The following is a 26878-nucleotide window of genomic DNA, read 5'->3' on the forward strand; positions in this document are numbered from 1 at the left end:
TTTCTCTTAAACATGGTGCCCAGATTTATGGCCAGCCAGATCCTTTACCTGAAGGAAAATGGAAGAAGATGCTTGACAGTAATAGCATTCATTCATATGACCAGCCAGTTAGCAAAGTAAAAAGCTGCCCTAGCTAACTGCTTTCAAGTTCCTTCCCAAGTCTGTTAAGTCAAGAGAAGCAGCCCTAATAGGAAATACAGGGGAGACAATTATAGATAATTTATTCTGTTCATTTATTCATTTTGTGGAAGGTTTTAGTCCCCAACCTGACTTTTACAGTGGCCATATCTCTTTTTTACATTGTAAGCAATAATAAAGAAAATGAGCTTTTCACTTCCTACATATGTCTCATGGGTTTTGTTTTATAAAATAACTTTTATTGCATTTTTTATTGTAGGCATAATACATGTTTATTGTTTAAAAATAGAACACACACATAAGCAATAGGAATAAAATAAAAATAGTACGTAATCCCCCCATACAAAGATAACTACTGTTAACATTTGCTGTGTATCTACTATCATCCTTTTAATATGCCTTTTTTAAAAAAATAAAACTGTATAGTACTCTTCAGACTAATTCTTTTAATCAAAAAGCATATATCCTGGGCATCTTCCAATGTCATCAAATGTTTCATAAAACATCATTTTGATGGTTGCATAGATTCCATTATATGGATGTGATTTTTGTGCTTTCTTTTAATGTTACTTTTGTTGGTAGATTGAAAAAGTCCTTCAGCAGGGAGAGATTGGAGACTGCGCAGAACCCTACATGGTTATCAAAGAAAGTGATGGTGGAAAGGTATGATATTTTGAGTATTGCTAAATGATGACACCTTAGAATAAGCAGGTATTTTTTCAGAAGTGTTCCACAAAATAGTTCATGAGGTTTAATCCATAATATGTCCCCCTATGAGACACTAATAAATTGTATTTTAGAAAAAGAAGAGAAACTGGTCATTGATGATAACTTTTTAAAGAAATAAAGGCTTGAACTCAACAAATGATGATGGACACACCAATGTCTAATTACAAAACTTGGCTAGGACAAACCCATATTCCCCTTGTCTTGGTTCTGAGGCTCTGACCCAGCTGGTTGGGAGGGCCACAGAGAACCCACGAAATTGAACAGCACCAGAGCTCTCCTGGCCTTCCTCAACAGCATGGGCCACTGTCCTTTCTGGTATGGATATTTGGATATTCGCTGAGATGACTGTATGTCATAAATTCATCAATACAACATAGGTATTAAGCCTATGAAAAGGACGTCTTTTCTCAGCCCACATGCAAAGGTTTCCAATATGATTTTTAAAACATGGCCTTTCTGGAATAAGACTTGCCTAATCAGCATCATACTACGAGACTCATAAGTTTCAAATAAGATTTATTGAACTTGGGACTTTGGGTGTTTTTCAAATCTACCTTTTATTCTGAACTTAGAAAGAACACCTTGGGAGTGTTAACAGGCTAATAAGGAAGCTGTTAGGAAGCTTTATAGATCTTTCTGGAGTCTTCCAAGGCAAGTTTTGAAAAACAGGCTCCTTTGGGAGCTTGGTAGATGATATGCAAAACTTTTCATCCTAAGATTCTCTCATGTCAATCCAAGTCTTGTAGCTAGCCCTAAAAGAGGCGTTTGTTGGTTAGCTGATATAATGAGCCTTGAACCTTTTTTCTCAGCTGAAGGTGTATTTAATAATTGAATGTAGCCTTTCTTCAAACTTCTCCTTTTCTAATGTGTATGTCCTGATCAGCTAGACCTCTGGCCCAAGTTGTGTCGTTTTTCTGCCTAGTCCCTCTTTTTAGTCAGTAGGTGGGGATTTTGAGATGGCTGTCGTATCTATGGCAGAGGCAGTTGGCTTGGTGCTGGTGCCATATTGTTTGTTTCTGCTTGTGTCTTTCCATTCTCCTCTAGAGTAAAGAGAAGATTGAAAAACTAAAGCTTCAAGCTGAATCTTTCTGCCAACGCTTGGGGAAATACCGGATGCCCTTTGCCTGGGCTCCCATAAGCTTAACAAGCTTCTTCAATGTCTCTACCCTGGAGAGGGAGGTAACCGATGTGGACTCCATGGTTGGTAAGATTTTCAACTGCAGTGGAAGGGGAGGGCTCCCCAGAGTTCCAACTCTGAGGTCAACTGCTTATTAGTGGGGCTGGAGGTCCAGTAAGGTGTTGGGGGTGGGAAGGAAGAGGGAGATAAATAGGATGAAACACGATTATGACTGGATTCCAAATGCTTGACTGTACGGTAATCCCCAAAACAGTTATGAATGTTTGTGGAGCTTAAATATACTCTTACAGTAAATTTTTAGTTGGGATTTTATGGACAGTTTGACGCTTTAAAAAATTAATTTTCAATAGCCACCTCCTCTTAAAAGTAAAATTCTTGAAAATAACAAGAAAATATAATAACCATCTATAGTGTGTTAAACGAAAGCACCGTGGTTGGCTCCTGACCACAGTTGGCTCCTCAGCATAAGAAAAGCCAGTGTCACGAGGGCTTCAAAAAGCAAAACTCAGGTTCCCCAGCAAAATTTCCAGTCCCTTAAAGTTTATTTTGCCAAGTGCTATGAAAAAGTAGATGCCAAAAGAATATCTAGTTACTGTTCCAATTTATTCAGCATATTTCTCTTTTTCGTCACCTCACCCTTGATCTGAATCATTAATTTTCTAAACAGTCTGGGTATGGAACTGTTCAGGAGAGTTACTGAGGTTTCAAGTCGACCCACCCCCACCTGTGGCAGAGTTTCTATTTTCCTAAATGTCTTTGGATCCAGCAAATATTTGTCTACAGTCACATTTTCTCGTGACATTTCTCGTGCATTCCTTAGCTCTGCCACTTCTGAAATGTTGCCTTTTAGCAGAGGAGTGGACGAAAGGGTATTTTGTTATTGCCGCTGCTATTCTTGAGTTACTGTTGCGTAATTACCAGTCAGAACTCTTAGGTTATTTCTGATTTACCTCACTTTAGTGCATCCTGACCTTCACACCACAGTGTTTTTTTTTTTAAATGCCAACTGTTATGTAGACTCGGGTAGCCTTATTTGAAAGAGCTATGCATAGAGCTTAGAGGACATCATAAAGGCATAGGGTTTGCTGGGGCCTCCAAAATCTTTGTGTCAAAGATAATTAACCTGACTACAGAGGCTGACTCTTAAGAAGCAACCAGAAAATGCAGTGTATTATACTGAGGCAGAATGGCAAGTTTAGGTAGGCAATGGTAATGAGAAGTTCCAATTCAGCATCATAGCAAGAATTAAGGATAAAAGAATATTCAGAGTTACCAATATTACAGTTCTAAACAATTTGACCATTCACAACAGAACCCCTGAGTTTTGCAGTGTAAAAGCAAACAAGATCCCCACCTAAATCTCCAAAAAGGGTAAGAAACAATCAAGCAGAGCGTCAGGGTCCCAGTCCGGATTTGAGTGTGACTCAGGTTTCCCTTTAGGCAAGTCAGCCAAGGCAGAAGCTCAGTTCTGCAGCGTGGTCCATATAGAAAGAGCAGGAGAAAGCTCAGATTCAGAATATACTCCGGCTGACCCCTAGTGTGTTTGGGTCCCAATCCCAAATGCCTTCAGGGTCATTTGAGTGCTTGCCTCTCCATTGTTCTACATGGAACGCAGATGTAAAAATAAAACAAAAGCAAACACTGTTGACTAAATAGAGCTTATCTGCAGACCCTGTTCTGGCTGCACTTCTGGACTCCTGCTGGGTGGCATCTGGCCCACCCTGACCTCTATGTGGGAGGGGACTGCTGTTCATGGCCTGTCCACTCCAGTCAGAGAAGGATTAGGGGCTCCAACAGGGGGACTAAGACAGATAGGACCAGCGGAGGGAAATTTTCATTTAAAACAAGGATGGCCATGTTCAATGTTCTTGCTCAGTGACTTTAAATACACATATGGTAAAGTTAATAACTGCTGCGTATTCAAACAGAAAGGCGTACATGAGAATGACAGTTGTTTTCCTTAAAGGGAGAAGCACTGTGGGTGAGCGGAGAACTTTGTCTCAGTCTAGAAGGCTTTCTGAAAGAGCCCTCTCCTTGGAGGAAAATGGGGTTGGCTCCAACTTGAAGACCACCCCCATAACCGTTAGCAGCTTTTTCAAACAGGTATCTCTCCACACTGCAGGGTGTCTGGATTCGTCCCCATGATGGCATAGGTGTTGGAGCCCAAAGGGGGCATTGATGTAGTGATTAAGAGAACAAGTTAATTAACCTCACCAAGCCTCAATTTCATTATCTGCAAAACAGGGATGGTGGTGCTTGCTGTTGGGAGGGTGAGATGACATGAGGCATATGCAGCTCTTCTCAGAGTGCCTGCGATACAGCAAGTGCTAAATGAGTGTTAGCTTTCTCAATTGAGAGAAGGATCTGTTCCCATTAATACAAACTACCCTATTTGAACTATCACAGTCAATTCACTTATTAGGCTATGGAAACAGTCTGGCTGAAACACTGTTTCCCCCTTGATCTCAGGGTTTCCTGGCCTGGCTGTTGTCCTTCTCGCCTCTCTTCCATGGGCAGGCTTTCCCGGGCTGCCCACTTGCTCATAGAGGGCAACCATTGCAGATGGCGCTCTTTGTTAGCTCAGTGAACATTGAGGCCTTAAAAAACAGACTTTCCTAGAGTAATCAAATTCATGGGACAGAAAGTACAATGACAGAGAGTGAGGTGATGGTTGCCAGGGGCTGGAGGAAGTGGGGAATGGGGCGTTGTTATTTAATGGGTGCAGAGTTTCGGTTTTGTAAGATGAAAGAGTTCTGGAGATCGGTTGCACAACAATGTAAAGTACTTAACACTGTTGAACTGTGCACTAAGGAATAGTTAAGACGGTAAAGTTTATATTATGGGTGTTTTACTACCAAAAAAACCAACCAAACAAACTTGACTTAGACTTGGTTTGATTCTGTTTTAGAAAATTTTCCATGGCTCACATAGTCTTCGTGGGGCATTTCAAGGGGTTATGTTAACAAACCAAAACGCAGAAGGGATGCTGAGGGTCTGTGCACCACGCCACATAATAGAACTAGCATGGGACAGGAAGGATTTCTGTTTGGGATGCCCCCCTTCTGATTGTATTACCTTCAGGGGTAAAGTGCTTGACTTAACGAAGTCTGAGTTTTCTCATCTGTGCTTGGGAATAAAACATACTTATCTACCTATCCCCTTACCAGGCTGTTGCAAGGATGAGAGCTCTCGCCCACGTATTCCTTGGCAGAGCGCCTGTCCCATGACAGCACATGGAGGGTGGTATTTATGCTTAGCCTTCTTAGTGAAGACAAATGTGAAGAAAATGAGGATAGGAAAAAGAGAGAAAGAGGCTTTCTCCATCTTCAAATCTTTGAAGAAGGAAGTAAACTTATTCTGTATTATTCCAGGGAGTCAAATAAGCATCCAGTGGGTTTAAATTATAGGAGAAGAAGCTCTTGGCCTAGACCTCTAGCGGTCAAACAGGCTTCCTTAGCATGCAGTGGATGCCCCATCCCCAGAAGGATTGATGAGTGGCTGAGTGACAGTGAGTCAGGAGTGGTAGAGAAGGAATATTTGACAAGAGGTTGAACTAAATGATTCCAGAGTTACCTAAAATCCTAATTTCTATGAAAGGCATGCTAGAATAAAACTTAAAAGATAAAAATCTTCCAAGAAATTGTTGGTCCCCACCCCAGGGGTCAATGGTGCTTCTACACTAACCCTGACTGTTTTCTCGGCAGGAGGGAGATCGCCTTAGTGATGAAGATTTATTCAAGTTTTTAGCTGACTACAAAAGATCTTCATCCTTACAGAGAAGAGTCAAGTCAATTCCAGGTGTGAATGGCTTGTCTTTATCCTCTTAAGCTGTGCCAAAACCATGTATGATTAGACACGTTATCTAATGTTACACTTTATAAAACCAGGTTTATCAAGTGAAATGTGGGATTTTTATATCAGGAGTTGAGAGTTTGAATTGGTCTACTTTTTTTTGAAAATCTATTAATATTTTCTATTTCAATTAAAGGATTGATTCTGTAAGTAAACATCATGCGTTAGGTCTAGTTTCTCAAATAATCAGATAATTGTTTGAACAGAGAAGCCTCTTTTATCAAGTAAAATACAGAACTCTTAGTGTACAAAGAATAGTGACAGTGAGATGCTTTCGTAGAAGATAAAGGCACCTTATCCTCAGTTTTAACAGCCCCTGTCGTGCTTTCACGGCACCCTGGGGTAGCAGGGAACCCAGTTTGAAAACCACCAGTAGTTACTTAACTATGTACTATTATAGCGTGGTAGTTCTAGAAGGGACTTTAAAGATCCTCTAATGTATTTCTACTCATTGTACAAGTTCTTGCTTTTCAATTTTGAGAAACTACATCTCAAAAGTTGGCATGACTTGCTTTTTCTCCACCTATTGGAAATTAGCTGGGAATTCTAAAACTCTTACACTCCCACAACTTAGCCTTATTTTCATCAAAGAAATACAGTACAACAATCTTTCTTGATTCCCTTGTAACATGACAATGTCTTTGCTAAAACAGTCCTATTTTCTCTCTTTAGGCTTGCTCAGACTGGAGATTTCTCCAGCTCCAGAGACAGTCAGCTGTTGTTTGACTCCTGAAATGCTACCAGTGAGACCCTTTCCTGAAAACCGGACACGTCCACACAAAGAGATTTTGGAATTTCCAATCCGGGAGGTATATGTCCCTCACACTGTGTACAGGTGAGAAACAAAGGCTCTTGGAAAACCATTGAACCCACATTTAGAGTTTCGTTTGGGTAATGCTTTCATCATCCTTCAACCTATCTTCCTACGTCTGTGGGAAAATGAAATACGATGTTTGCATACCTATAGATAATTGCTAGATTTCTTTCTACAATGGTTTACCTAATTTTCGTTAACAAGAAAGTATTACTTCAGTTATAATTGGAACTTAGGAATATGGTGGACGTATTCCTTCCAGAAATAAAAAAATCCTCCTAGGCATTACCTTAGTTTTCCTATGTACAAGAAGGACGTATTAGGGAAAGAGCAATATAACCAAAAATGTTCTCAGTGTCTAAAAGACCTATTTTTAGTTCAAGGCCAGCTCTAGCCAATAGAATTTACAGAAATGATAGAAATGTTCTATATGTGTGCTGCCCAACACAATAGCCAATAGCCACATGTGGCTATTCAGTGTTTGAAATGTAGCTAGTACAATGGAGGAACTGAAGTTTTAATTTTATTTAACTTTAATTAATTTTAATTTAAATTCAAATAGTTAAAACTGGCTGGTGGCTACCAAATTGGACAGCAAGGAGCTAGCCCGTGAAGGCCTAAAAGGTTAGGCTGCCCCAGTTTCTCGGAGGCCCTTCATGTGGGGGCTGGGAGGGAGCTGGTCACCATACATCTGCCAAAGGCATTGCTACTCACATACTTGTAGTTTTTATTTTGAAAAGATTTTTTTAAGTGAAGAGATGAATGCTATAACAAACACCTTTCTCCATCTAGAAGTTACATTTTGTTGTTTATTATATCTATATATATTTACACACACTCAATCACAATACGTACACAATTTTATACACACACACCTGTAATCATACTGATTAAGTTGAAGTCTCCTTTATCCTCAGTCTCCAGGCACAGACTTCTACCTTGCCTCGCAAACATCACTGTTGTCATGAACTTATGTGTGTCCTTCCTTCCATTTTCTCTGGTTTTACACATACACACGCACACACACTCATATGTATGTACGTATCTGAGAACACTTAATACTATTATTTTTATATATTTAAAATGTACATAAATGGCTTCACATTCTTTGTGTTATCCAGCACTTTTCAACTAACAGTATGATTTTTTTCTTTTTTGAGTATGACGTGGATTCGTGCATTTTATTGATTCAATGTGTTACATTCAGTTACAGTCATTATCCTTTTTAATGACTCAGGTTTTCACAAATTTAACCAATGGGAATTTCTTAACAGTATATATTTTAGAAATATTAATATTGATTTATAGAGAGCTTTGTCATTCTTTTTAATTGCTGTATAATATTCCTTTGTGTGAAGAGGCCGTGTTTTATTTATTTCCTATTTTTCTATTGATAGACATTTGTTTTTTCCAATTTTGAGCTATTACAAACACTGTCCAGTGAGAATTTTTGTCTTGTCTCTCTGTGCACATGTGTGAAAGTTTTCCTAAAGAATATGCCTAAAAGTGAAATTACTGCATCACACATAATACAGATTTTCAGATTTATTCATACTGCCACTTGTTTCCAAAATTGTACCGGTTTGCAATGCTTCCAGCAGTATAAGAGAGTTCTGATTCCCCCAGATCTTCACTCAGTGCTTTCCAGGATGTTGTATGTGTATGTGGGACTGAAATGCAAAGAATTTCAGAACTCACCTAATCCTAGCACCGCCACCCCCACTTTTCCAGATGCACAACATTGACACCCAGACAGGATAAGTGAGTGGTTCATTGAGGTCAAAAGTTACTGTAAGATAACAACAAAAAAACAAACAACCCGATCAAAAAATGGGCAGAGGACATGAACAGACATTTCTCAAAAGAAGATATGAATATGGCCAATAGACACATGAAAAGATGTTCATCATCGCTAATCATCAGGGAAATGCAAATCAAAACTACACTAAGATATCACCTTACACCCGTTAGATTGGCAAAAACATCCAAAACCAAGAACAACAAATGTTGGAGAGGTTGTGGAGAAAAAGGAACCCTCAAACACTGTTGGTGGGAATGCAAACTGGTACAGCCACTATGGAAAACAGTATGGAGATTTCTCAAAAAGTTAAAAATAGAAATACCCTATGACCCAGCCATCCCATTACTAGGCATCTATCCTAAGAACCTGAAATCAGAAATCCCAAGAGTCCCTTGCACCCCTATGTTCATCGCAGCATTATTTACAATAGCCAAGACGTGGAACCAACCTACATGCCTAGAAACTGATGATTGGATAAAGAAGATGTGGTATATATACACAATGGAATACTACTCAGCCATAAAAAAAGACAAAATTGGCCCATTCACAGCAACGTGGATGGACCTCGAGGGTATTATGTTAAGTGAAATAAGCCAGTCAGAGAAAGATGAACTCTATATGACTCCACTCATAGGTGGAAGTTAGTGTATTGACAAGGAGATCTGATCGGTGGTTACCAGGGAAAAGGGGGGGTGGGGGGAGGGCACAAAGGGGGAAGTGGTGTACCCACAACATGACTAACAAAAATGTACAACTGAAATCTCACAAGGTTGTAATCTATCATAACATTAATTAAAAAAAAAAGTTACTGTAAGAAATACAGACAACCATCTGCACAGTTAGAAATGGACCTCTTCCTTCCAATATTGGCGAAGTACACATGCATTTCCCTCATTTAATCCTTTCTGAAACAGCTCTTGGTTTTCCATTCTCATTCCTTAAGTACAAACTCAGCCCAAGTCCCCCTCCTAGATAAATAAGCATTCCAAGAGGGTAGTAGTTTCAGTTCTCCATTCCCTAAAGGGAGATGAAGGCATGATAACGTTTGCTTACGGATGCTGTGTTTGTATCTTTTTAGAAACCCTATCCTATAATTGGGAAAAAAAAAAATGCTTGTGGCATTGGGATAAACTTGCACCAAATGAATTCTATAGTTATTCAACTTCCCTTCAGCATTTAATCACCCATGGGAGGCGTTTACAACTCTCTGTACTCCTTGCTGCAAACATTATCCCTTAATTACATCACAGCAGGACTCAGAATGCATTAGTGCACGAATGATTCAGAAACGGAGGAGTGCTAAGGAGGACAAGTCTGGACGGATTACTATGGACCCAACTTGGCATCATGAAAAATAGTCCCACAAGTGCAAAGTCAATATTCTTTAGCTCTACTGTACACTGTAGAAATACCAAGGCCATCCCATTAAAAACCAGGTCTCTACTCTTAGCATGATAGGATCAAACGCTTCCCTCCAGTTTGGTTCTAGCATCCTTTCTTGGCACCCAGGCCACCATATTTTATAGCTCATTTAAGGAAGGAGGGTTATAGTGAACTTGGTTCGGAATTTTACTTTGTGAAAACATCAAGGAACTTAGGGAGAGAAACTTAGGGAGCATGTTGTCTGAATCTCTTGTGCTGTTGTTAAATTTTTAGTATTTCTTCTCTAGTCCTTGTGTGCTTTATAGTGGTTTTGATTAGGTTGGTGTTGACAGTAACCCAATCCTAGACTAATTCTCCCCTTTCCTACACCTCCACTCCCATTTCACAAAATGGAAATGGAAGGGGCCAGCCCGGTGGCACAGCGGTTAAGTTCACGCATTCCGCTTTGGCGGTTCGGATCCCAGGCACGGACGTCCATACTGCTCATCAAGCCACACTGTGGCAGGCGTACCACATATAAAATAGAGGAAGGTGGACACGGGTATCAGCTCAGGGCCAATCTTCCTCAGCAAAAAGAGGAGGATTGGCAGCAGATGTTAGCTCAGACCTAATCTTCCTGAAAAAAAAAAAAAAATGGAAATGGAAGACTCAAGTCAAGTGTGAACCCCAGATCAAATTGATAAGTTGACTGAATTTGCCTTTGGTGACCTAATCTTTTCATTTCTGTCAGTTTTCCCCTTTTTGTTTCTTGCCATCTCCCCCTACCTGAAAACACTTGTAACCTCCTGGCTTTTCTACATGCTCCCCAACCCCACCCTGCAAGTCAAAGCCGCTATCCAAGCAGAGATCCCTAAACTTGCTTACATTATGGAATCAATAACAGGTGTGGGCTGAAGTCTTCTCTCTCCCAAGAGGATTGTTATTTCAGTAGAGACAGCAGTTCCTGCTTCTTTTAGGAAAGTTTTTTCTGATTTAGTTGAATCTGGGACGTCATTCTAAGGGATTGGCATGGGAGTAACTTTCCCTGTTGACACTGCCATTTCCACAGCTCCAATCCTGGTCACAGCTGTATCCCTTTAAGGAAATCAAACTAATGAAAATTAAGATTTACAGAGCAGATAAATTCGGGGATAATTGTCTTATAGAGGATTCCCTTCATGAATTTGAAATATGACATGAAATTTTAATCTACCCGGAACTTGTGGAGAATACACCTGTTGGGCCAAGCAAGGAATGCCTGCAGTGACAAAGCTAGGATTCAAATTTCAAATTTGTGTCCTTTTAACATAAACAGCAGAGCTCCCGTGGGTGGAGGCAACTATTACACGGGTCTAATGGCGGATGTTGTCTGGCCTTGAGTGTGAGTGGTGGCCAGAGTCACACACTGCAGGATTTTAACATGGGTGAGGCTTCAATTTAACACCATATGAGTAGAACTCAGCCTCCTTTTACCTCTCCTAAAGGAGCATCTGCCATGGAGCCTCAAATAAAATAGCTTGGGATATGCCGAAATTGCCTTCCTGCCCTCCGTCTCCCCATCCTTCCACCTCTTCAAGTGCCTCCTTCGATTGTTCTGCCCCTCCGGGCGCCCTCAGTCAGGTCTGCCAGCTTGTAGCTCAAGGGGCACCGTTCACCTTGCATTCTCTGTGGATGCTGTCCTGGTGCCTCTGCCTTATTCAAATTTCTTTAAGGAACAATCTGGATCAGTGACAGGGGCGCTGCGCCAGACTCCGGAAGTGTCCCCGTGAGCCAACGAGGGTTGATCATTCATAAAAGAAACACTCAGAGGAAAGAAATGAACTTCTAGAGCCTGAAGTGCTCATTCCAGGAATGACCAGCATCCTCCAAACACCCCCGCACTGCCACGTGGCCACGTGCAGCCTCTGTGGGTTAGAGGCATGGAGTCAGACAAATGTTCCCAGAAGCAGACCCAGGCCAGAACTTTTTCAAAATCACAAGCAGTAGGACAATAATTCTGAAAGCAGAACAGAACAGCTGGAAAAATTAGGTTGATAAAGAGGATTATCCAAATCTGAGTTTGGCATTCCTTTCTCCGTGCCCAGATTAAGAAAATACTCGTTGTTAGCCCAGGAGCACATTTGAACCAACTCCTGGCTTATTTTCCACACGGCCCAGTGGTTGGTAATGGAGACGCCAGCTGCCTTCTGGTGGCGGGCAGAATGAAAACAGCACCGGCTGGGGCCAAAACCCAGGGAGACCTTTGAGGGCATTTTATCCTGTGGCTGTTAAGGGGGTGTGTGCGGAGATCACAGGCGCTGAGGTTGTAATGAGCTTGTTAAGCTCCTCGCCATCCCCTTAACTGGTGATTACATTAGAGAAAGCCACATAAAGTGCGTTTTCATCTCTCATCCCAGCCCCCGAGAGCCGCTGAGGTCTTTTTATCCAATTATCAGACTCGCTGTGGAGGACCGTGCTTGCCGAGAACAAGCATATCAGTTAGAACATGATTTCTTTGATGGATAATTAGCTGTTTTCAGGCCTCCTCCTATTTAGCCGAATGTTCTCAGACCAGAAGTCTGCATTCTCAAAGCTTGCCTGGTATCTGGTCTAACAGGGAGGTGCCTCCCATATCGCAGTGGAGTTTTGAGGAATACTACCAGACTTGCATCCTACGGGGCAAAAAGAACGGCATAGAATAAATGTGCAAGCTCATCTTGAATAGCTGTCTGGAAGTTATAATTTAGTGAGTAGGATTTGTAAGGAAAGGAATAAACCAGAAATAAGTCTGAACAAGGTGGTTAGGAAGGTATCCTTGAGAGGGACCTAATTTGGTCCAAGGAGATGGACTCCCACTGTGATCCCGGTTGGCTCTATGTCCAGACTGGATCGTCTCAGTGCTGGGGTGGGGGTAGGGTGTGGTTGTGCATCGGAGTCCATTGTGGAGCTTTATAAATGTACAAGTGCCCAGCCCCACCTGGAGGCTCCCATTCAGGAGGTCCGGGGGGTTCCTTGGGGGTCTGACACCCTCCTTTAAGAATCAAAGCTTCCCTTCCCTTCCATGGAGTTCCTCGTAATGAGTTCCTCTACTCTGTGGAGTCATGCAAAGGTCCACAGTGACTTAAGCCACTGGAAACTCAAGGGAGACGGCCATGCAGCTTCATCCACCTGCCTTGGGAAGCAGTCCCCGTATATGCTGGGATCTCAGGTGAGATGGATTTGGCAAAGAGCAAGTACTTGTCTATCAAGAATCTGTAACACAACAGGAAACCTCTCCACGTGAGGACAATGTTGTTTATGGCATAATACTCCTCAAATGCTATAAATACTCCAGTGTTATTGCTGGTTAGTGAGTGGTGGTTTATGATGATTGGCCCTGGTCTGTGTTACCATCAAAACAATGTCTTACTTAAATAACTATGACAACAGTAACTCCCTATTCTTATTTCTTTAAATGTTTGAATTTTATTTATTTTGGGATGGATAACCTATTCTAATGGCTCAAAATTTTTGAAGTACAAAAGTGCAGAGTGAGAATTCTACCACTCCTGACTTCCAGCCATTCAATTCCCCTCCTTGGAGCCAGCCTTTAAAATATGTGTATTATATATATACATATATTTTTTTATTCATTTATTTATTCCACAAATATTATTGCATGCCTACAATGTGCCAGGTACTTTTCCAGACACTGGAGAAATAATCATGAACAAAACAGATGAAAATCCTGTAAATTTCACAGCTCAGTCCTATATTTGACAATGAGAGGCAGACATTTTTATCATTTTCTTGTGTATCCTGGCAGAAATAAACTATGTACAAGCCAAAACAACCCTGAATTTTACCTTTCCTCATGCAAGTATAGCACCATCTTCACACTGTTCTGCACCTTGATTTCTTGTTGAACACTCGGTTGTGGAGAGCACTTCTGTATTATACAGACAACTGCCTCGTGCTTTTGAATCTCATTATGTATCATGATTTATTTAACACCATACTGACGAGCATGTAAGATGCTGCCAATCTTTTGATATTACAAATCATGTTATGCTGAAAAATCTCAGGTAACCTGTTACACATGTGCAGGCATATTTATTGGATAAATTCCTGCTTTTCACCCTTTAAAGGAATGTTTAAAGAACTCTGTCTTAAGTCTAAGCCAGCCTTGAAACCCAGTCCTTGGTTTTACTAGATTTAGCAGGCAATTGCTTGTGGAACACAAAGCTTATTATAAACTAACGTTTTATTTAGGAACAGCAGTTTAACGCAGGCAAAATCTAATCATTTGAATTAGCCAGGAAATGGAGACAAAGGCAAAATGAATTCCTGGTTCCTGAATGGTCCAGATGATTTAGTCCTCATACTTGACTTCGCTGTGGCGAGTTGGTCTCAATAATAAATCAGGAACACAATCCCCATTTCCTGATAACTCGCCCCAAAACCCAGCCGTCCTCCTGCTTTTTAGAAGAATGGAAAAATTCAGGAAGGAGCCGCTTACCTAAGTTACTCAGCAACCTTGCAGGTTTTGCAAAGCTATTCTTTCAGTACCACATTCAGTCACTTGAGGGCACACTTCGCTCACTTTCTAGATTTAGATGCGCTTGGCCATCTTTCCATTACAAAGCAGTCATGATTCATTAAAGGAAAACAGGCATTTTATTTTTGCGCTTGAAGCACAGGACCAAAAAAAACTGAAGAGTATCTCAGAGTCCCAAAAGATGGCTGTGGTTGTTTTTTTTGGTTTTTTTTTTTTAAAGATTTTATTTTTTCCTTTTTCTCCCCAAAGCTCCCCAGTACATAGTTGCATATTCTTCGTTGTGGGTCCTTCTAGTTGTAGCATGTGGGACGCTGCCTCAGCGTGGTTTGATGAGCAGTGCCATGTCCGTGCCCAGGATTCGAACCAACGAAACACTGGGCCGCCTGCAGCAGAGCGCACAGACTTAACCACTCGGCCACGGGGCCAGCCCCGGCTGTGGTTGTTTTTTGCAAATGAATTTTATGCTAACCTGTCAGCTTCTGCTTTCTTTCGTTAATAAGCCGTGACTTTAGAAATCTGGCACTTTTTTGGAAGATGTAGTGGGGAGGAGGATGGAGAAATGTATCCTATGATGGAGGGAGAGAGGGCGAAATCTCAGTCTTGGAGGGTGTTGTTAACTGTACACATTTACGCGTTCACCAATCCTCCCTCATAGACAAAGCAAGAGAACATGGGTGAGGCAGGAATGAAATAGTGTTCAGGGGGTTCTGCATATGGCGTGTCACTGATTGCACAAGTCCCAATCTCTCCTCAGCCTCTTTTATCCTCTTGTGGTGGACCCAAGTGGACTCATTCCACTTGAGTCCACCTTGCTTTCTTGTTACTGCCCGTAAACAGCTGTCCTAACAAAAAATCCTGCTCCATCCCTTTGATGGTTGGGAATGTCATTTTTTCCGTAGATCCTCTACATAGAATTTAGCAGGAAGGTTCCAGAAGCATCCTGTTTTTACATGGGAGTGTAAGGTTGGTGGGGGGCAGAAGCAACAGAGAAATGATGGTGAAAGTAAGGCAAATCTGGGCCTGTGTCCGGTTATGATGGTAAATAGTTTGCCTAGGTTAGAAGGAGCCTCCTAAAATTCAAAAAGCCTTCTTTCTTTGACTTCTATACTTTTGTTAGTTTTTTAATTATTATTTTAAAATTAAGTCTTTGAAGTGACTTGTCTTTTTTTTTTTTTTACTTTTTTTTTTTTCTGCTTTATCTCCCCAACCGCCCCCGTACACAGTTGTATATCTTAGTTGCAGGTCCTTCTAGCTGTGGGATGTGGGACACCGCCTCAACGTGGCCTGACGAGTGGTGCCATGTCTGGGCCACCGCAGCAGAGCGTGCGAACTTAACCACTCAGCCCCGGAGCCGGCCCCGTGACTTGTCTTCTGACAAGAGATCTTTCAGGGAAATGTTCCCTTTTATTTCTTTTGCCATTTAGGGGAGAAAAATCTTCCTTACTTTTTACTTTTCCATCCTTAGTTTTGACCTTTTTGTGTACTTTATAGATCCCCAAAGATCAGCGTTCATCCACTCTTCCCCTGAAGTGTTTGGCCATCTCTAAAGCAGAGGTATTTTAACAGCTCTCCGTTAATGGATGTCCTATGGTTTCAAGGCCTTGGACAGGCTGCCCTTGCCCTCATTCAGCACAAGTCAGAATGCCCTGGGGCGAAATGTTAGATGCTGTGTCACGGTCTTCCCAGGGGAAAAGTGGGTTTGGGTGAGAGCAATGCAGGCTGGCCCCACAGCACAGACTACTATAGAACTATGAATAGGGAAGGACTGAGTTTGCAGTAAGGTAATTTTTAAAAAACATGGCTAATCAGACAGATGTCATATATCTTTTATCATTAAAAAATGAATTTCATTTGTCCACCGACCTAAACGCCAGAAAGGTTGTAAAACTTCCAAAAAATGTGCTGGTTCTGCCTCATTTGTTTTACGTTCTTTGTTTGATAACCTTCAAAATGTAAACTGAGACCCATGCAACTGTGTGGACATATAAATATTATGGTTTAATAAGGATAAAATTAGAGGAATGCAACTTAATGGCTTGTTTTAATAATTTTTAAGAGGTTCCCATGCCAGGCTAATAATTATACATTTAGCAATAAGACTATCTCAAATCCCATTTCTCACCTTTTCCTAGAGTTAAGGTTTTTAATATCGAGCCTGTGGTTCCTTTTGTGTCTCTCCACCTACTTGCTGGGGTGACGTGGGTTGTGCTTTCTCTCTGTCAGAGTTCCAGGACTAGTGCAGCATCTTTTCTGAAATTCCCTCCCTGGGTTCACAGATAGGAAGCAGACCAGTTTCTTTATCTTATTAATAGACTTACATTTCTGTTATGCCAAGATGCCAGTTAATGTCATCAAGGATGACATGCACAAACATACCAGGTACTCTGTTAAAGTTTTGAGAAAACTTTAAAAAGGAGACACACTCAGTAACCTTAGAATTCTGTCTCATTCTGCAGCTCAGAACTGGATGAATTTACCTCCCAGAGCGGGGACGCGGGAGCTATTCTTCCATTCATTTTACACTCTTCCTTTTCTCCCCTCTCATACAGATCTTCTGAGCTTACTCGTCCTTCACTTCACTCCCCTTACTGTCAGGGTGAGGACTTGGCTCCCCTCGTCCCACCTCTGCAGAAATCTGCCTGTGCTCCTCAAGCTCGGCTCGTCTCGGGCTCCGAGTTCTGTTCTCTCTTGTCCTTCTTCTTGCATCATTGGCCTTCACATTTCCTAGTTGCAAAACTTTTTACTTCACAATTGTTGAGCTGAATGCTGCCAACGTACACACCATCCAGGACACTTCGATGCTCCTGTAATTCTTTCATAACATCAGTGAGATATTCTTACTGGGGAGAGGAAGAGGAAAGGGAGATGACCCATCGTAACCAGCCAAGCCATGGGGAAAGGAATTGGTCAATGGCTGCTTCCTCTTTCATAGACAACAAACATCAAATTAGTGGTCTGTCCTTATTTTGTGAAAAAGAAAATTAATAGCACTTATGCTCTCAAACCCCCCCTTCCTATAATATTTTGAAACTAGTGAAATTTTGTTTAGACTGAACATAAAGAGCAACCTTTATGGGGCAAAAGAGTTTTTCCCGAAAGGGATACTATACTGAGCCTGAAGACAAGCAGCTCTGGTGCTCAGGAAAGGACACAGGACCAGAGCCAGGAGGTGGGGCCTCAGTTTCTTCCTCCATAAAATGGGATAAACCTGTGATATTTGGGAGATTAATAGAGACTTTGCACATGAAAGTGCTTCATGAAATGGAAAACGCTCTACAGTATACATGTTGTTATTTAAGTTGCGTATATGCTGTGGATCCCTGACCTGATTATAAACTCCTTGCAGAGACTCATACTGATTCTCCCTTTGGGACCTAACACTGTTTTGCAGATGGTCGAGCTCACTGAGTAAATGTGCTTTGGTATTGGCATGTGGAAGGGAATGAGGCCGGTTGATTTTGCTGATTTTCCCAGTGTTTTGCTGTGGTAGGGGTTTGGTGGCACCATGTGGCCACCAGGGGGCACCAGCCGCACCCCTGATTTCTCTTGAACCCTGAGATGCTGATTCTCTCCTTGACAAGGTCCTGGCAGGCCTGATTTGCTGCCCCACCGTGCCTTGTATGGTCTATCTCTGCCTTAGAGTAAGCTTTAACTAGGGAAGGCATTACTCTAGTGAGAAGATTTTGATATGACCTCATCCTTGGGGATTAGTTTGGCCCTGGAGTAATCAGTCTTTCTATAGTCTTGTTTTGAGAGTGAGTTTAGCCTGGTCTTGTGCAGGTCAGGAGGGCAGACAGCTCTGTGACCAGCTTCAACACCCATCTCAGCTGGAAAAGAGAGCTTGCTATTTCCCTCATGCCCCTGTAGGGGGCGCCTTTCTTACTCATCCATCTCCAAGGCGCAAAGATTGTCTCCAGTTCTTTCAAGTGCCAGAAAGAAGCTGTCAGTGGAACTGCCCATGGGTAAATCATGTAATATTTTTTGATAATCATATTCTAGTCTTTCTTCACTGTTTTCCCTCCCCGGTCCTGGAATTCAGGCTGGGCTCCATTTGACAAGTTATATTTTATGCAGATGAAGCTGACTCTTTGTTGGTAGGGTCTACTCAGTAGGCAGAGCAATAGTCACTGAATGGGAATGATAAAGTGGAACAGAAGGGGAACTCGTGAAGGGTAGAAAGTTCTCCTCTTTATGCCCAGGGTCTGTTTACTCATCAGGACAGGATGCTGGCCATGGTTTCTGGATAAAGATGTTATGACAGCAGTTCCCCGGCCAACTGTCTAGCAACAGCCAGTGTCTCCTGCAAACCCTACATTTTTATACTGTACCCAGTGTTTCTAACACCCATGTAGAAACACTAATGGTAGTTAGAACCTTATGCAAATCAGGATTTGTCCAGAAATTTAACATTTACCCATTAAATGATTCCACAGTACCTCCCAGCGGTTCATGTGTATGTTTGGTGGATTTGGGGTGTGTGACTGTTTGAAGAAGTAAGTGGAGAAACAGCAGCAGCAGAAAGAGTAATATTTGATATTGCTAAATATAACCCCCAAGGCAGGCCTGAGCAGACGTGGGTGGGTGGCCATCTCCAAGATGGATGAGACCCTGGGGAGCAGGCCTTAGGGCCGTACTGCTCCTTCAAGGAAACTGGTTTCTGCAGGAACTATGGCACATGGTGTGAGCACAGAATCGTTGTATTACTGAACGTGGTCCTCCCCATGACACCCTTGAGGGGAGAGGGGCACAGGAGCCCAGAGAGGGAGACGCTTCTTCTATGTGCTGTCTAATGTCTTCTCCCAGAGTTCAGTTGAAACTAAACCAAACTCTAGCGTGAAATTCCATATCCCAGGTCAGCAGCCAACCAAGTACTGACTCTGTGTGTTTCTGGGTCAGGGAGAAGTAACACCTGCAGCAGGGACGGTTACTCAACCCTCTGAGTGGTCTGGGGATGGGCACAGCCCTGTGTGGACTTGTCACACTGATGCGAGTGTGAGGAGTGAGAAGACATCCGTTCTCCTCCTTCATCTCTCTGTCGTGGGACAGATACCTTTCCTTTGGAAACCTTGCACGCCTAGCAATCCTTGTCGCCCTGTGAATAATGTTGATGCAGTCACCTAACCAGTAAGTTTGAGCCCTGACCGTATGCCAGGTGCTCTGCTTGGCTCACAAAGAGACAAGGAGCAACTGCTTTTCTTTGTAGGCAAACCCCAGCCTCCTAAGAGACACCAGAACCTCTCACTCCCACTCTGATCTACTGAATGACATACGTGCAACTGTCCTGTGGCCACCTTGAGATCTTTGCAAGTTCTCCCACCTCCCAAACCCAGACGAGCCTTCTCTCTCACCAAGTACCCACAGCAGGTATATGTTTATGCAGGTCGTTGGGGCATCTGGACAATTTCTTTCCTGGTAGGTCTGCTGTTTCCCCCATTACTTTGTTTTCCAAGCTGAACCAAGGCTCTGACGATATGAAAACCATCAGGAAGGGTAAGGCAAGCATTTTAATGATAGTATTGTCTTATTCATTAGCCGCATTTTTGAATGGGTAGAGGACTAATAAAGACTCAGCCCCAAACTGAAAGGAAAAAAAAAAATAAGCTTCAGCAACAGCAAAAATTGGAAAATTTCTGGTATGTGTATATGTTTTTGTCAGCTGGCAGAGTTGTTTTAGGAAACTATTTGCAAAGCCTGGAAAAAATGTGCTCCCTCTGTCCCCTGAAAGAACGTGCAGGTCGCTTCACGTCAGCCCTCCACGTGACAGTTCTGTCTGGTGGTCTCTAAAAAAATGCGACCTAGGCCAGATTTGGCATTAAATTGGCATTTAATATCTTTAAACTTGAATTTTAGGTTTTTTACAAAGCCAAATAGTATTGAAATGTTTGTTTTCACTTGGGGGGAAGCTTCCGTTAAAATTTTGCTGTTTTAGGGGGAAAGGAAGGATGTTTGCAGTAGGGACTTTTTAGCATTCTTCTTATCTTTTATCTGACCTGTCACCAGCCTCTTGAAGAGACATTAATTAATTCAGTTAACAGGATCAAAACCAAAAAAAAATATTTATTCATGTTTTTACTAATTCTAAAGTTTTTCTTACATAGTCGAAGATTGGATTGACTCCAAAGAGGCTATTTTGATATTAAGACTATTTTCCTGTAGGTAGTCATTCTATAACACTCCTTAGACTCAGGAGAATAACCCTGAGATCCAGTTAAGAGGGAGAAATTTTACAAGGGTAAAGCCATTTTTTAAAGGAATATCATGTTTAAATATCAGTGAATACCTGACTTATACTTTTTAAAAATGTACACACTTGTTTTAGTTATCTGGTGCTGTGTAACAAAAAAGTTTGCAGCTTGAAACAAAATGGTTATTATCGCACAGTTCATGTGGGTTATCCAGCTGTGGCTTAGCTGGGTGCCTCTGACTGAGGACTCTCCAAAGGCTACAGTCAGGATGTCAGCCAAGGCCCTGATCACCCCCAGGGTCAGCGGGGGAGGATTCACTCCCGAGCTCACTCATGTGGTCGTCAGTAGGATTCAGTTCCTCTTGGACTGTTGGGCTAAGGACTTAGTTCCTCACTACCTATTGGCAAGAGCCCTCTTTGAATTCCTTGCTATACTGATCTCTCCATAGGGTAGCTCACAACATGCCAGTTGGCTTCCTCAGAACGAGTGAGAGAGAGAGAGAGAGAGAAAGCAAGATAGGAACCAGCCTTTTTGTAACTGAATCTAAACATGCCATCCTGTCACTTTTGCAGCCCATGCTTGTGGGGAGGAGATTACACAGGGTGAGAATACAAGGAGGTAGGGATCATTAGAAGCCATTTTAGATGCTGCTACTCCAGATCTTAACCACACTACAGAAAGTGGCGGGGCTCCCGTTGTGTGAAATTGAAGGAGTGTGGGGAGCTGGGAGGGTGAGCGAGGGAGAACACATTACTTCTGTGCATGCTCAGCACAGGGCTGGCTATGGAGAGTCTTCCAGTCGCCCTGGTCTATTTCTAGGACATCGGCGACACCTCGCTCCCCAACAGAAGAATAACCACTTCTTGACAGACCCTCAAAGGTGAGAGAGTCCCTCTGCCTGCCCCTCACTAACCCATACTCCAAAGAAACAAGCCTGCAATGTAGGGCGGACATTTTTTTTTTCACCTAACTGAAAGCAGATTCCTCAAATTTTCTTAGATTCACTAGTGGGGAAAAACCTTAAGCTGAATAGGGTCATTTTTCCCCTTGCCCAGCACCCCAGCACTTACCTACCCCGCTTTCCTCTAACACCCCACCACACACTCACCTCCCAAGCGTCTGTAAATCCGTACATATATAAAGTGTGCATCAAGGCCCCTGAGTGAAATAGAAGATGTAGCTGTGGAAGGGAGTTTGCAGGATGTCTGAAATGTGTATTGCTAAAGCACTTCCAGTCTCAGCCTGTGTAGAGTAAAATGCATTCTTATTCAACATTTTCTAGTCATCAAAAAAAAACCCACTGAAAATAGGGCTCTAATAAACCAACTGGGAGCTGCACCTATTTAACAAATTTCTGAGCCCTCCCTATATGGGAATCACAAAGAATATTCAAATAACTTGGACCTGAAAGCCACAGCATGAGTTCCATGGGGGTAGCTGGGAGTTGGAAGAGATGGTGTTATCCAGTGGACCTTTCGCCTGTTTTGTCAGTGTCAAGTTTAAGAAAGTTCCAGACAAAATTATGGAATAAAAAAATTTGGATTTGAGTACATTCCCACTTCCCCTCGTTTTGTCCCTCTCCTTGACACCCTAAGTAACCGCATCTTCCCCAGAGCAGTGCCTCGTGGCTAATAATTACTGTCCTTTTTATCCCTTTTATCCATTCACACCTTCAGTCCATAAATCCAACCTCTTTATAAGAAGGAAAGGAAGTAAACTAATTCTTACTAAGATGGGAGTGAATGATATGTAAACCATTGTTTAATACATGATATTTAATACATTAAATCTGCTAAGCCGTGTTTCAAAAGAATATTTGGTAACATGAATATCTTAACTGGTAAAGTTTCAGTGAGTTCAACAAAGTATGGTTAAAAGAAAAGTTTTAAGCAAGGTTGGAGAGAGATTTATTTTTTTCTTAAAGCTGCCAGTTTTCTCCAGCAGGTTTCAAATGCTTATGTATTGGGGCTTCTTTTCAATAGGAATCTGATCCAGATAAGACGTAAGATCCTAAACATCCCAACTTTCCCTTTGGGTCTTTTGCTACTGAAAACTAGTTGGACTTTTCTTAAACAAGCAAGAGGGGTTTAAGGAGAGCTCAGGTGCTTTCATTTGTCGTTAAAAGGTGGCGTCTCCTCACCCAGCCTGAGGTCCGGCTTTATTTAACAGGAGGGATGCTGGTTTTCCAAGCTCTCCCTTAAGAGGAACTTTGATCTGTCTCATAGAAAGAAGGTGTGGGAATTGATGTAATAGGAAATGTGCTCTGCAGGTATGTGAGCATTTAGTTGTTTATGTTCAGAGACAAATTACTAGTACTTATAACAGTTGTACTATATAAAAACGCCATATCTGATGTTCAAATGGCAGTTCACCAATTGAGAAAGCAGAGATTTTTTTCCCCCCAAAAAAAATCTTTAGAAGTGGTGTAATAAGAGGTATTGCTGCTGTTTTGTTTTTCTCTCTTTCTCATTTGACTTCTGTTTATGAGTGCAGTTTTTTTTTTGGACATAACAAGACTATAGAGGGAGAATATTGGTCATTTATTGTAGTGTTTCTAGACAATTTGGTAATATTCTGTCTCTGTCTTCTTAACTGTGTTTGCTTTTTGTGGGGGCGGGGGTAGAGGTCCCCAACGTTCTGAACACAGTACCAGCATTTATACAGAACATTGCAGCCTAGCCAAAGGAGCCCAGAGGTCACTAGGGGGCCAGCGACTGGAACAACACGCCCGGTGACTCCTTTTAATCTTGTGCCTTGTTGAAGGGCAGGCAGCTTTGCGTGGACTCTGGTGCCCTAGAACAGGATTCATGCTTTTTTTCTTGCTCTGATTTCTGATAATGGAACCTTCTCTTCACCCTACACATCAGGGGTTTTCTTTCCATTTCGATTTTTCACTGATTCCTTGGTAAGTTTGCACTTTGATCTAACCTAAAGTATTAGAGACAGAAATAAACACAAATCATGGCATGAGACCATATACTGACAAGACAGTACTTGGCAAATGTTTTATTTTGATGCATTTATTTATAAACCTTCCTGTTCTAAAAAGTATCTGAGGCAGCTTATGGAGATTGTATAACAAGGTATAAAATATCTGAGTGAAAGTTAAATAAGGAGAGGGAAATCAATCTGAACCTGGGTAAGTTTAATACACAGACTGTATCTTAAGGTCTTGACAGTGCCTTAAAAAATCACCTGCAAATCTGACTTTGAGCTTCCTAGCAGCCAAGCGAAAAAGGGAATCACATTGAACTACAAGATTCATATGTCTGCCAAATTAAAAACTGACCATTTCTCTTGGATCAGTGCTTCTCAAACTTGCAAGTGTATTTGAATCACTTGGGTGTTGTTAAAATTCAGATTCTAATTCAGCAGGTCTGTGGTGCGTCCTAACTGGCTCCCAGGTGATGCTGATGCTGCTGCTGCTCCTCCCTGGACCACTCTTTGAGGAGCAAAGTCTTAGCTCACTCATAAGCAAGTATTTAAAATATGAAGCTACATTAGGTTTGCAGGTTTCCTAGGTAATTCTAGAATGCCTCAAATATTTGAGCTCTGAGATTTCTAACTTTCATTTGCTCTTGGCATATTTAAAACATCAAAACCTCTATTTAACACCCAGGGACAGTACTCACTCATCTTCTAAGTTAACTATGTTATTTCAAACCTTTTTTAAGAATCTTATAGTTTGTTTAGGGGGACCTACTTTAGCGCTTATAAATAACGTAATAAAAGACCACATTATATTAAAGTTCTAGTAAATCTGACTGTTGGCCGAAGAGACTGTTCACTGTTGTTCCTAGAAGCAGCAGTGGTTATGGGCACGGGATCTAGCTTCAGGGCACCTAGATTTGAATTCATTTGCTGTGTTACCTTGTGCAAGTTACGCGTCCTCTCTGTGCCTCAGTTTTATCACCTGCCCAATGAGGCAAATAGTAGTACCTGTCACAGCTGCTTACAATAGTGCCTGCACATAGTAAGAATTAGACAATATGAGCTATTTTATTACATTTAAAATAAATTTGCCTGGCATTGAAGTGTACACACAGATTAAAGACAGATAGAGAAAGAGCGAGCCACCGAGACACACAGAGAGACAGAGACAGAGAGAAATTCCCTACATAATATATATCATTGAGTAACATATATGGTCGATTCCCTAAATAACATATTAAGATTTCACAGTCCTGCAGAGTGCTTAAAGTTGCATTTTAAAGTACGCTCAGCTGTTTCACACAATCCTGATAGGAAGATAATCTTCATTTGTATAATTTGCAGTTTACAAGGCACTTCTTAAGTATCATTGCCGTTGAGACTTAACTCCAGCCTTTTTATTACAGATGAGGAAAATGACTTGTCCACCTTACATTTGTAGGGCATTTTGTAGTTTGTTAGAGAACGTTTCCATCCATTATCTTATCTGGCGAGGGCCGCTCATCACATCTCTCCGCACAAGCCCATCTTCCCTGGTATAGAAGCCACTGAATCACAGGCATCACTGATATTCAAAAGACGGTGGAGGGAACCCAGGCCACGAAGTCAGCAATTTTTTCCTTTTCATCTCCTTTTTTCTTTTTTTAAAAATCATGTATTTGATATTACTACTTTATTACAGGTTCTGTACTAACATAGCAGAAAGAAAACCAAAACTGACACCAATTCCATTTCAAAATTAAATTCCTTTTTTCATTTCCCCACATATTCAGTGTTTGAGTATTTACAGCCCCTCATACATACAGGTTTACATTCTAAATTTTCACTCAACGTTTTACTATGAGTATAAGCCATTTAACTCACTTCCATCTCACTTTCAAAGAGATACATAAGCACCAAGGATTGTTTGAACTTGAACAACCACGGTTAATCTTTTGGCTCCCTTTGGGATTTCCAAGGCGCTGTAATATTCTCAGAGTAGAGAAGGCCAGGTTTCTGGCTTTGTGACGTGACTGAGTGGTCCTCCACGTACTCCTTGGCAGGTGTGGGAGTGAGTGACACAAACATGTTTTTATTCAAAACATGGTTTACGTTGCCATTAACCAGCAATGGAAGATACATAAGCATTTGTATCACAAAGAGTTAATCTGCACCACCACTCTTCTTAACCAGGCTTTTTCACAGGAGAAATAACCCCAACTTCACGAATCTTACCCTCATAGCCTATTTTCCAATCTGTTAAAATCATGGTCAACTCAAATTTTCAATAGTGATCTACTCACCATGATGTCTTCCATCACCTTTGTCAGAGGAAGCCCACCTGCCTTGATGAACACAGCATCCTCCAGCTTCTGCTCCAGCAATTTTAGCTTCTCATTAAATTTCTCCCTGTTCTTCATCCCTGCAACCAGCCGACACTGGAGCTCAGCAGCCAGCCAACGGAGGCCTTCGTTCCTCTTATCCAGCTGCTCAGCTCGCCTCTCGAGGCCCTCTCTCTTTCTCTCCTGCTGACTGACTTGTGTCAGCAGCTCAGCTAAAGAGGTGTTTAGAGTTTCCAGTTGTTTAAACAGGGAACCAATGTACTTTTTGCTATCATTCACTTGCTCTTTGAGCTCCACTCCCGTCTGTAGAAGCCCCTGGGAGAGAACATTGATATCATCTTGGGAATAAGTGACACGAGCAAGTTTTTCTCTTTGTTTCCTTGCACTGGATAAAAAATAGGCTAAACTGAGGAAAAGCCAAACTGATGTTTTTTGCATTGTGCCTTTGGAAGATTTCAAGATCCCTTAGGTTGACCTGTTTTCAGCAAATGAAATAGGAGATGGTCTCGAGATGGTAAAGAGAAGAAAGAGTTGGGTCAACAATTGGATCTCAGAATGACCAAATTCCACAAGTTAACCTCTAACTTCCTTAAGCTGCTCAATTACAGGGGTTTAAAAATAAGTTAGGGGGATGTTTTTGAATCCGTGGAAAGAATTTGGAGTTTCCAAAACAGTTTGTAATCAAAAGAAGCCATCTGAAGTGGCTCCAGGAAGAAAATTATTGATAAATACCAAATGTCCTGTTCTGTGTTGGGATGCATCCAGCTGAAGAAAACCGTTTTTGTCTGCATTCGGGGAAAGAGGAGGGTGTCCTGAACGCCTTGCACACACGCTGGACCTGTAGTTACTAAAGGAGCTTTCAAAACAGCTTTGCCATAACAAGTGGTTCCTGTTTTGCTTATGGGCTATCTTCTCAAAAAAAATTAGGTAACATAATTCTTCGGATTTTCCCTAGCTAATATGATGCACTTAATTTATCACATGTAAAACAAATGAGCCTGTTTATCAGTTTGTTAATAATTACTCTTATCTGCTTTAGGCTCTCTGGGTTACTAACCAAGCAGACAGATCTTCCCTCCCAAGAGGAAACG

General features: G+C 41.7%; 1 protein-coding gene across 3 annotated transcripts in view; it reads left to right on the forward strand.

Annotated features, from left to right (window-relative positions):
* DOCK8 (dedicator of cytokinesis 8) overlaps window positions 1-26878 on the forward strand; it is a 200742-nt gene that overhangs the window by 85790 nt on the left and 88074 nt on the right. For all 3 annotated transcript variants that reach the window (XM_014846768.3, XM_044757028.2, XM_014846769.3), the window contains 5 exons: window positions 721-801; window positions 1912-2071; window positions 3972-4108; window positions 5710-5803; window positions 6530-6692. In XM_014846768.3, coding sequence (XP_014702254.2) covers window positions 721-801; window positions 1912-2071; window positions 3972-4108; window positions 5710-5803; window positions 6530-6692 — 635 coding nt within the window. The remainder of the gene's footprint in view (window positions 1-720; window positions 802-1911; window positions 2072-3971; window positions 4109-5709; window positions 5804-6529; window positions 6693-26878) is intronic.

Source organism: Equus asinus, chromosome 23 (assembly GCF_041296235.1).
Source record: "Equus asinus isolate D_3611 breed Donkey chromosome 23, EquAss-T2T_v2, whole genome shotgun sequence".
Lineage (NCBI taxonomy): Eukaryota > Metazoa > Chordata > Mammalia > Perissodactyla > Equidae > Equus > Equus asinus.